The sequence below is a fragment of the Leuciscus leuciscus genome (genome assembly GCF_965113295.1).
Source record: "Leuciscus leuciscus genome assembly, chromosome: 21".
NCBI classification, from domain to species: domain Eukaryota; kingdom Metazoa; phylum Chordata; class Actinopteri; order Cypriniformes; family Leuciscidae; genus Leuciscus; species Leuciscus leuciscus.
Window position 1 is genome coordinate 29,643,821 of NC_138745.1, and position 12,116 is coordinate 29,655,936.

The following is a 12,116-nucleotide window of genomic DNA, read 5'->3' on the forward strand; positions in this document are numbered from 1 at the left end:
CTTGATTTACTGTATTTAAGTGGAGAGCCGGGCTGGCACACCTTATTACTGTGTTTAATATTTCTCAAGGTAGTGTAGGCTTCTTGAATGGTGAATACCATTGAGCATTTCAACCTTTATTGCTCAGAAAAAAAAGATGCATTTCATCTAAGACATGTTGACAACATGCTCCAGTAGTGGGGTAGCCTATTGTCACACTATATGGGAAAGTTGTCAGTGGAGTCAGCCATAAGTTAATTGCTTTTTATTGCCAATTTGTGAACAGCTTGTAACGAAACTTAAAAAACGACACCTTCCCCAACGTCCTAGGTTCTCTGTGAAAGCCTGCTGTTTTTATGGGAAGGACTCTGGACATTTTCGCCGGGAAAACAAAAGTATGTGACATTTACGCGCGATCCCGAGCCTCTTCCGTTCAATGACACATAAAATGAATGCTTAACTATTACAGTGTGGATAATGCCGAAAGAGCCTTTCTTTGCTATAATGTCAATGAGTCATGCAAAGAAAAGGGGTTGGTTAAAACTAAAGCGCAAAACTATATCGTCTCAATATTACATAGGCTACCTCATCTGTTGACATGATGCCGGTGATTTGTGTGTTTCTTTTGTTATTGAGAGGAAGTTCGGATGTACCTTAAGGGATAGTTCACTCAAAAATGAAAATTGTGTCATCATTTACTCACCCTCAAGTTGTTCCAAATATGTATGAATTTATTTCTTCTGCTGAACACGGAAGACGATATTGTGGAGAATGTTGGTAACCAAACATGGGCCCAATTGTCTTCCATAGTCTTCTTTTCATGCTATGGAAGTGAATCAGGTCCATCAACTGTTTGGTTACCAATATTCTTCTAAATATCTTATTTTGTTTTTCAGCAGAAGAAATAAATTCATACAGGTTTGGAACAAGTTGTGGGTAAATGATGAAAGAATTTTCGTTTTTTGGGTGAACTATCCCTTTAACAGTAAGTCAAAGGTATTTCTAACTTTTTTAAGAGAAGAACTTACCAGTAAATGTATCACGTTCAGTCTCTTCTACGTTACGTGTGCACGAGTGCAAGCACAAATATTTATATAAATGAAGAATATATTCATATAATCGTATCAAGTGTGGGACTTGATATATAGTTTTAAAATATGTATTATTTTATTTTATGAATGTTTTGCAGTGTAACCTATAAGAAACAAAAAAGTTCTTGATAAATAGTTGAGGATAAGGGGAGGAGGCATGTGATGATCACACGTTCAATCCCATCCACCTCATCTGTACCTGCGTGAAAACGGATGGAAGATGCTTTTCTTTTCTCGTTGTGTTTGACTTTGAGTAGTCTATTTTATAGGACTTAAAGCGCAAAAATGTCAATGTAATGTTCTTTATGCGTGCCCAAATGGTGCCTATGCAACGTTGAAGCTTTTTATACGTTTCACTGTATGAAAGATGAACGCATCTCAGGGGATTCACTTCTCCCCCAACTGGAAAGTTGAGTCGGTAATAATTTCTGTCATTTTCTCTATCATATTTTTGGTTGGTACCGTGGGGAACTGTCTTGTGCTCGCAGTTCTCATCCGCAACGGCCAGATGAACACAAAGAGCACCAACCTGTTCATCCTGAACCTCGGGCTGGCGGACCTCTGCTTCATCGTCTTCTGCGTGCCTTTCCAGGCTACCATCTACACCATGGACGAGTGGGTATTTGGACCCTTCGTGTGCAAAGCTGTGCACTTTATCATCTATCTGACCATGTACGCGAGCATCTTTACTCTGACAGCTGTGTCTCTGGACAGGTTCGTTCTTATCCTGTTGTGCACAAACAGCGCGCGCTTTTCTTTCCAGTTCAGCGAATCGTGAAACGCGTAATTGATTGAGATGTTATATAGCCAGTAATAATATGCAATAAGTAATTTTAAGAGGACAGTGTTAGCATGCACGGCACTTAATCAGAATAGTGCAGAAAGAAACGTTAACTGCTATTTGACGGTCTGTGATGCAAATATAATTATCATTTTATATTATCTTGTTTTTTGGGGGGGCTTTGGAAATTAATATTGCATTTTAGGGATTGACCTATGTTAAGCACTTTTAAAATGAAATGATTAATATAAACATAACATTCTACTGTGAAGGATAGCCTATTTGTACACAATAATGGTTGAATTGCAATGTTTTTTATTTAATATTCTTTCCGTCAAAAAGCTCAAATCATAATAAAATATGGTGTGGGACTTGATTTTGTCCATCAGGAATTGATTGGATCATTATGGTTTGCTATTGATGTGATGTCATGCGAGTGACGCAGGTTGTCCCGCCCTCCTGCCGGTAAACACGTCATCAGAAGAGACCCTAAGGGATAGTTCACCCAAATATGAAAATTAGCCCATGATTTACTCACCCTCAAGTCATCCTAGGTGTATATGACATTCTTCTTTCAGACGAATACAATCGGAGTTATATAAAAAAATGTCATGGCTCTTCCAAGGGAGTGAATGGGCACCGTTTTTTTGAAGTCCATACAAGTGCATCATATCCATCATAAAAGTGCTCCACAGGGCTCCGGGGGGTTGACAAAGGCCTTCTGAAGTGAAGCCATGCGTTTATGTAAGAAAAATATCCATATTAAAAACTTTAAAACTAAAATAACTAGCTTATTAATAACAACAATTTACTGCCATTGTAAAGTTTGGAAGAGCCAGGACATTTTTTAATATAACTCTGATTGTATTCGTCTGAAAGAAGAATGTCATACACCTAGGATGACTTGAGGGTGAGTAAATCATGGGCTAATTTTCATTTTTGGGTGAACTAATGCAAGAAGGAAGGGCAGTTATTTTGATTACGAGGGAACATGAAAAAAATAATGATAGTGAAAAAAATTAACACTGCAATATAAAAAAGATATGTCCATTATGATTTCATGGTGACTTACAATTTAGCAATAATTAAAAATTATAATTGATGTATTGTGATTGCATTTTCTCAACAGATATCTCGCCATTCGGTACCCCTTGCGCTCAAGAGAGACCAGAACACCCCGTAATGCTCTGACCTCCATTATCCTGGTGTGGGCGCTATCGCTGTTCTTCTCCAGTCCTTATCTCAGCTACTACCAGCAGATGGATCTAGACGGGACCACCGTTTGCATCCCGGCGTGGAACATCCATCATCGTCGAGCCATGAACGTCTGCACCTTCATATTCGGCTACCTCATCCCAGTCCTCATTCTCGGCATCACGTACGCCCGCACAATTCGCTACCTGTGGACCTCCGTGGACCCCATGCAGGACATGTCGGAATCCCGCAAGGCCAAGCGCAAGGTGACCAAGATGATAATCATTGTGGCTGTGCTCTTCTGTTTATGTTGGTTGCCGCATCACCTGGTTATCTTGTGCATGTTGTTCGGCCACTTCCCGCTCAACCACACAACCTACGTCATCCGCATTCTCTCTCACCTGGTGGCGTACACCAACTCCTGCCTGAACCCCATCGTGTACGCCCTGGTGTCTAAGCACTTCCGTAAGGGCTTCAAGAAGGTGTTTGGCTGTGCGTTCCCTAACCGGGTCGTAAACCGGATCCACAACGTGCAGCCGGCACAGACGGTAAGCCTGATGGAAGCTGCCACGTGTGAAGGATCCAATCATAGTGACGGGTCAACCCGGGGTCGTCTCTGGAGCAAAAGTAGCAAGAAGATGATGACAAGTGCCTTCATGACATTTAATGTGACATAATCCACTTACACTCTCACCCGCTGTCAAATCAGTGCTCACCAAAGTATAAAACTCTTCTTTTCCGGTGGCTTTTAACAGCATTTGCGCTGTGATTACATAACAAAAGTTGTCATATAGGCACAGGTTGTCAGGTAGAGAGGAAGCAGTGCTTTTTGTGTTCTCGACGAGGACAGTGACTGATGTTTAAAATGTAAAATCTCTCGTGTCTGTGTTTTGTCAATGTTGGCAGCTTTCGTCACTGCGCTATGTGTTTTGTGACTGTGACTCATAGTAAGGTTTTCCAGAGGTACGAATAGATTCAATTATCAGAGAAAAGTGCCGGCATCAATTTGTTTGGTTCAAACGTTCACATGGCGAACTTTCATAACAATTTTATCATATTGGAACATATTTTTAGAATGTATGTCACTTTAATACATTTTCCTCTAACATTCTCATCTCCTTTTGGGTCATTGCTACACAGGATCTGTTGTATGGGTCAATGATATATAAGAGTGTCTATGATAAATAAATCAAAATGTCTTTGAAACAACCCTGTATCACATGAAATACGTTCTGAGGAAACTATTTTGCAAATCGCAATTACGTTACATGCCAACATATAAGCAGTGCTATTACGTTGGTCCTTAACCTAATATAAGCAGTGCTATTACGTTGGTCCTTACTATAGCCAATCTATTGCAGTGCTATATTACGTTTGTCCTGAACATAATAAATCCAAAGCAGGTTTCGTAGCATCTAATGCAGCTGTTCATTTTGTTTTAATTATTTACTCCCTTTTTTCTCATTGGGCTACAAAATATTATCTATGCCAGGGCGAGTCAAATGGCGGCACCCAGATAATTTTTATCTGGCCCTTAAACTTGTTTTTGATGATTAAAACCCCTCGCAATCTGATATCAAAGTCCCCGCAAATGTTTAGCGCGTTCAGCGGTGATTTTAACAACGCACGCGATCATTCAGCGGTGAGTTTAACAACCGAGTCTCACGGCAGTTCGTGATATGGTCACGTAATTTAATCTATTGATTCGTGCCACGGACACGTTTATTTCGTTATTTATTTTTTATTTTTTTAAACTAATGTATTTTCAATGGGAAGCGTCTTTCGTGATAACAGCATGATTCTTTGCAGCAGAGAAGCTGTTTAATCAACATTTATTCACGAGATCTTATGTATTTTTATGTATTTTTTTAATGTTATTATTTCGATCTTATTGCCGGGGAAGCTGGATTGCTTTGCTGTTTATTGATATTTTTAAAATTATATTTTATCAGTAGGAAATCGCGCTGAAGAAGTCTCGTTCCGAACACATCGCGATATTTGGCATCAGTTCACGTGTGTCAGATGTTGGTAAGTAAATAAATACCTAAATACGCTGTCCTATAATGTGTGATATCATGTCTTTTCTGTTTGTCGATATTAATCTGCCATTATATCTGCCATCTCCACGGAGACTTTGCGTTTCATTGCTTTCTAATTCAAAACAGGGTGATTAACACTGCCTGTCACGTGACGTGCTATAGGCCTAGATATTCATATCAGATTAAAAATAGTACAATTATTTCCAAAGTTGTATTTGTAGTAGAAGCACAGTAAAAACAACACTTACCATGCTTTTACCACAGTAACATTAGTTTTACTGTGATAAGTGTAGTAAAAAGACAGTAATCACAAAACTTACCATGCTTTTACAGTACCACACTATTTGTAGTTTTAATGTGGTACTTATTGTAAATGCACAGTAACCACAACACTTACCATGCTTTTACCACAGTAACCATAGTTTTACTGTGATTGGTTTAGTAAAGGACAGTAATCACAAAACTTACCATGCTTTTACCTCAGTATTGATTGATAGTTTTAAAGTGATATTTGTTGTAAATGCATATTAACCACAACACTTGCCATGTTTGTAAGGCTTTATAATGTAACATCCAATATTTGTAAGGTATATCAGTACTTTTTCCTTTAAATAATCCTATATATTATACATAATGATATTTTCTTTTCTCTTTTTTCAGCTGAAAAGACCAAAAGGGCCTTTCGGACTCAGTCAGCCCATTATTGTTGGAGGAGAAGTAAACGGAGGAGACGGACAGCTTCAAAGGCAAATATTCGCAATGGTATGTGTGTGTTGGTTTTAACCCTAAATCAAACATTTTATCAAGCATTTGTTGTTTCTTAAAACTTTTCTCACAAAACCCATAGCCCAATCAGTACAAACAGAGACTGAAAGTCTTGATATTTCACAAGATTTAACAAGTTGTCAAATTCTTATGATACTCGTACATATTTGTATACTCGTACACAATCCTGCAGCTTTTACTCTTAGTGCTGTCATTGGCTACTGCCTCAATTCCTGTACATATTTATCGCGATATTTGTAAATCAGTTGCGCCCCTTCTTGGAAAGTTGTCGGATGTCACACACACTGTCAGAAAGTTTATATTAATTGTAAATTGGACCCTGTCTGTTTATGTTCCAGTAATACATGATGTCTCTCCACACCTCATAACCTACCTCTGTTTGCAAGAGTGGAAAAGCTTATCTGACTTGTCACATGACATTAGATACTCGATTATTTTGTCATAATCAGATCAGTTACACTGCTGATAACTGTCCCGTTTGCATGTAAATCATTTTCATGATTATTGCTTGCTATTAAAGACATACTTTTATTCATAGAAATGCCCACATATCAGTGAACTTAACATTTAATTATGCAACACTCTTTACAGAAAACATATCCCACAGTTATGGATAAACTCACAACATCATCATCAAGTCCTGTGCTGGGCACATTGGGCAACAAGTGTCCTCCAACGTATTCGATCCGTGGCCAAGTTCTTCACATCTTCCCATGGGACACTGACATTCTTCAGGTCTTCGTGAAACATGTCTCCATGTCTTCCTTGGACTTCCCTGTCTCCTGCATCCTCCTGGTGGTGTCCACTTCATCGCTGTTGTTTGGGCATGCGTAGGATGTGTCCAGCGAGGTGCACCCTTTGCTCTGTCTCAGTTTCTGAAAGTCTTCATGTGGAGTCCCACTCCTCCTCAGGATCTCTTTGATATATGCAGAACCAATATTGAAAATAGTGATTTATCTTTTTCCATATTGTTAAAGCGTTTTGTTTTCTCTTTTCAGCTTCATAAACTGTACTTGATTTCTGCCTAATGCCTTTATAAAATAAGTGTCAGTGCTCATCAGGTGTTTTGCTAAAGGACATATTCATTGCATAGTTACAATAAAAGTGACCAATAATCACAAGGATATAGAATGAAAGTTGAGAATGTAAAATGTTGTGCTTATGTTTTTACCTATTTGTTCTTTAAAGCGAAGAAACAAATGTATGTTCACATAACAAACTTGAACCTCATCTCTTGGTTTGTAAATATATAACTTCATCGTAGCAATTTTTTAACGTTAATGTATGTGTCACTATAATAGATTGCTCCTGTATCTGGATATTTAATTAACTGATTTTTATACTGTTGTGCTGTAGTTTTGGCGCTACATTTGTCTTTAAACAGTTTGACATTAAATATTGGAATAAGCTTTCAAAATGGTGTCCATTCATTGTGCTTTTGTTACATTTATTTGAATATAATTGATATACCTTTAATATACTATACATACACTGTAAATGTTAGAAGCACTTTAGTACATGTAATTATTTTTAATTAAAATACTGCAAAACTACCCTGCTGTAGGCCATTGCTTAGAAAAAAAGTTTCTCTTTCAAATGTATTTATGCATCAGTCTATGCAAATTTGTGTCATTGATCATGTGAACTCGTTTTTGGATGGTAACCACACAAAGGAGTCTTTTGTTTTTAAATATGAGTTTTATAATTTAATTAGAAGGAATGCATGTTTAACAGCCTAAATACAATTTATTTAAGGTATCTATCCCTGCAGCCGGAACCAGAAGAGATCTGTCATCGTTTACCATAAATGGGCATGTAAGTGTGACGCATCTGTTCAGCTGGGTTTGTATTGGCGGTGACCTTCTCGCAGAGCTCGCTGTGATTGGACAATCGTTTAACCCATATAAAACGGCGCTTCATGTTACAAAGTATGTTTTGGTGTTATTATTACGTTAGTTATACATTAAGCTAACTATAAAGTGTCTCTATGTTGTGAGAAATTACTCCTTTACCGAGATCCTAACCCTAACCCTAAGCATGTCTGCACATTTCAATGAACTACACAGCCCATGCTTCCTGCTCCACTGATAGAATGACAGAGATATGTGGGTAATGTAGTTTAAAACGTTTAGTAATAAAACAATAAATGTTAAATAAATAATATATTTAATGGACAACTGGATATCTAATTTTGTTCATTGTGCAAACCTTTATGACATATATGAGGGACAGGCTGAAATTTGATATTTTACTGTGAGCACTTTAAAAATAACCTTTATGCCAGCTTTCCATATATGTCTGAAAACTGTGGACAACATTATTTATTAAACATAGTATAAGCAGTTGTCCAGCCAATTTTCTCTTTGATACACTAACCAGACTTTGAGTTACAGCCATTTGAAATGTGCATTTGTTTGCTCTTCTGGGGGCCATTGCTGGGCCCCTGGGGGTGGAAGGACAGTATAATCTACACAGATCTACACATACTATTACTATTACACAAGGATAATGCACCATTCAATAAAACAACAAAAAAACAGTGCCAACATTTCCTTTTCACCCCCTCTTGCTGCTTATATTCCTGACATCAGTGATATATAGAGTATACTATATAGAGTATACTAGAATGATCAACATGGATCATCATCAATTAAGCTTTAAGTATTTATAGCAAGATAGCCCACTGCAGCCTCTTGTTATTCACATAGCTTCCTTTTATTTCACTGCAAACTGGCATACATGCAAGTATGTGCAACTTTTGTTGCATTGTTGTCCCAAATATCATTAACCAGATCTAAATTTTTATGTTCCAAGTAAAAAAATCATGGTAATTAATTATATTTAGTTATTTATAAGTTATTAATTATATGTAGTTATTTTTAAAGAAATAAGAAATGAAAATGTATTTATATTTACTGTACCAAACACAACTTTCAAAACAAAATAGTCACCATACTTTATTAAACAACACTTTATTGGAGAACAAAGCATACAGTTGATAAAGTAGCATAAAGACAAATGAGATTCAAGATAAATAAAAATGTGTCTTCAAAAATACATTAACATCATTTGAATCCATTCACAGCTGCTGAAGCCACAAAACGAGTGCCAGATAATCATATTCAGTCACCTACAGAAAACAGATTTGATATTGTGTTGGAAAATAATGATTCATTAGAAGAACACAATAGAGACATACAGGGAAGAGCAAGAAACCCTGTATGTCTCTATCGTGTTCTTCTTCCTCGTCTAAACAGTTTGTTCAGTTGAAGAACAGAAGATGTGATCACTGATGTGGTGTAGCTTTTTCTCAACCAGAAGAAGAAGTCTCAACATCCCATTGTCAGGCGTTCTCCAGTTCTGGTCTGAAAGTAAAACAAAAAAACAGAAACCAAGTTGTTTAATGGACAGTCGGGTCAGCTTATGTTCTGCATGATTTAAAGCAGTGATGGTTTACTGCCTATTGTCTAGAAGTAAACTTGAAGACTTTGGTTAAAATTTTCAGATGTGCTTGATTAGGGTTGGAGGTTAACTCTTAACTAACCTCAAAAAGTAGAATGCAAAGGGCCAGAGTTGCCTGTTCCTTACATACATTTATAAAGCAGCAGTCAGTACATTATATAATATACACATTGAAGTATATATATATATATATATATATATATATATATATATATTGCAGCACATAATATAAGCTAAGTACTGAACAAAAACAGTTTTAACCATATCAACAGCAACACATTTTAAAAGATTTTTTAGAAAGGCATGGTCTCTTTTGAGCCTTTGCCAGGGATGCTTGATTTCTTTCCAGACAACATACTCTTCTGTCAATTGTTTCAAGAGCTTCACTTGGTCAAAAACCAAGTGATAACCTGTACAATGTAAAATTGTCAACATCAAATTATGTACTACATATTACAGCATTGTTTCAATACAAGACATACCAATGGACTCACGCACTTTTCTGTCGTCTTTGGGCACCAGATGTTCCTTCCTCACCCGAAACAAAGGACTTATTCGATTAGCTTGCGTTGATATAAGGACTGGTCTTCCTTCTCGGCTGTAAAACAAGAAAGTCTCGACTTACTCTATTGTTCTTGAAACACAAATTAAGACAGTTATAAATAAGTTAATTTACCATATGATTCAGGAGAGAACATTTGATGAGTAAATACTGATATATTAAGAAACTTCACCTGGGAAGGGCTGATCACGGCAAGATTCGCTGCGACTCACTAGTAGCTCTTGTGAGGGTTGAGTTTGATATTGGTAAAGCTTTAAAAAAAAAGGACTAAGTAATCCTGCAAAACAGAAAGGAAGGTAATTTTAATACATTACTTGCAAATAGTCAGTTTATAACTGTAGGATATGTTTTCTTTAAAGAGTGTTGCATAATTAAATGTTAAAAGCATTTTTATGTATTAAGTTCACTGATATGTGGGCATTTCTATGAATAAAAGTATGTCTTTAATAGCAAGCAATAATCATGAAAATGATTTACATGCAAACGGGACAGTTATCAGCAGTGTAACTGATCTGATTATGACAAAATAATCGAGTATCTAATGTCATGTGACAAGTCAGATAAGCTTTTCCACTCTTGCAAACAGAGGTAGGTTATGAGGTGTGGAGAGACATCATGTATTACTGGAACATAAACAGACAGGGTCCAATTTACAATTAATATAAACTTTCTGACAGTGTGTGTGACATCCGACAACTTTCCAAGAAGGGGCGCAACTGATTTACAAATATCGCAATAAATATGTACAGGAATTGAGGCAGTAGCCAATGACAGCACTAAGAGTAAAAGCTGCAGGATTGTGTACGAGTATACAAATATGTACGAGTATCATAAGAATTTGACAACTTGTTAAATCTTGTGAAATATCAAGACTTTCAGTCTCTGTTTGTACTGATTGGGCTATGGGTTTTGTGAGAAAAGTTTTAAGAAACAACAAATGCTTGATAAAATGTTTGATTTAGGGTTAAAACCAACACACACATACCATTGCGAATATTTGCCTTTGAAGCTGTCCGTCTCCTCCGTTTACTTCTCCTCCAACAATAATGGGCTGACTGAGTCCGAAAGGCCCTTTTGGTCTTTTCAGCTGAAAAAAGAGAAAAGAAAATATCATTATGTATAATATATAGGATTATTTAAAGGAAAAAGTACTGATATACCTTACAAATATTGGATGTTACATTATAAAGCCTTACAAACATGGCAAGTGTTGTGGTTAATATGCATTTACAACAAATATCACTTTAAAACTATCAATCAATACTGAGGTAAAAGCATGGTAAGTTTTGTGATTACTGTCCTTTACTAAACCAATCACAGTAAAACTATGGTTACTGTGGTAAAAGCATGGTAAGTGTTGTGGTTACTGTGCATTTACAATAAGTACCACATTAAAACTACAAATAGTGTGGTACTGTAAAAGCATGGTAAGTTTTGTGATTACTGTCTTTTTACTACACTTATCACAGTAAAACTAATGTTACTGTGGTAAAAGCATGGTAAGTGTTGTTTTTACTGTGCTTCTACTACAAATACAACTTTGGAAATAATTGTACTATTTTTAATCTGATATGAATATCTAGGCCTATAGCACGTCACGTGACAGGCAGTGTTAATCACCCTGTTTTGAATTAGAAAGCAATGAAACGCAAAGTCTCCGTGGAGATGGCAGATATAATGGCAGATTAATATCGACAAACAGAAAAGACATGATATCACACATTATAGGACAGCGTATTTAGGTATTTATTTACTTACCAACATCTGACACACGTGAACTGATGCCAAATATCGCGATGTGTTCGGAACGAGACTTCTGCAGCGCGATTTCCTACTGATAAAATATAATTTTAAAAATATCAATAAACAGCAAAGCAATCCAGCTTCCCCGGCAATAAGATCGAAATAATAACATTAAAAAAATACATAAAAATACATAAGATCTCGTGAATAAATGTTGATTAAACAGCTTCTCTGCTGCAAAGAATCATGCTGTTATCACGAAAGACGCTTCCCATTGAAAATACATTAGTTTAAAAAAATAAAAAATAAATAACGAAATAAACGTGTCCGTGGCACGAATCAATAGATTAAATTACGTGACCATATCACGAACTGCCGTGAGACTCGGTTGTTAAACTCACCGCTGAATGATCGCGTGCGTTGTTAAAATCACCGCTGAACGCGCTAAACATTTGCGGGGACTTTGATATCAGATTGCG

At 36.7% G+C, this 12,116-nt stretch overlaps 1 protein-coding gene and 2 long non-coding RNA genes across 3 annotated transcripts; 2 read left to right on the forward strand and 1 right to left on the reverse strand.

Moving 5' to 3' along the window:
- Positions 1 to 1,437: 1,437 nt before the first annotated feature.
- Positions 1,438 to 4,171, forward strand: LOC309485915 (galanin receptor 2a; the record flags this gene model as incomplete). Its single annotated transcript, XM_082152919.1, has 2 exons — positions 1,438 to 1,784; positions 2,981 to 4,171. The coding sequence occupies 2 exons, from the start codon at positions 1,438 to 1,440 to the stop codon at positions 3,720 to 3,722; spliced, it is 1,089 nt and encodes a 362-aa protein (XP_082009045.1). The 3' UTR covers positions 3,723 to 4,171.
- Positions 4,172 to 4,487: 316 nt separating this feature from the next.
- On the forward strand, positions 4,488 to 7,158 carry LOC309484697. Its single transcript, XR_014200944.1, has 3 exons — positions 4,488 to 5,073; positions 5,745 to 5,846; positions 6,462 to 7,158. It is a non-coding gene; the product is annotated as an uncharacterized lncRNA (long non-coding RNA).
- A 1,935-nt stretch (positions 7,159 to 9,093) lies between these two features.
- LOC309484755 lies at positions 9,094 to 11,728 on the reverse strand. Its single transcript, XR_014200965.1, has 5 exons — positions 11,653 to 11,728; positions 10,880 to 10,981; positions 10,067 to 10,171; positions 9,827 to 9,930; positions 9,094 to 9,222 (listed from the first exon to the last, which is right to left on the reverse strand). It is a non-coding gene; the product is annotated as an uncharacterized lncRNA (long non-coding RNA).
- Between the last annotated feature and the right edge of the window lie 388 nt (positions 11,729 to 12,116).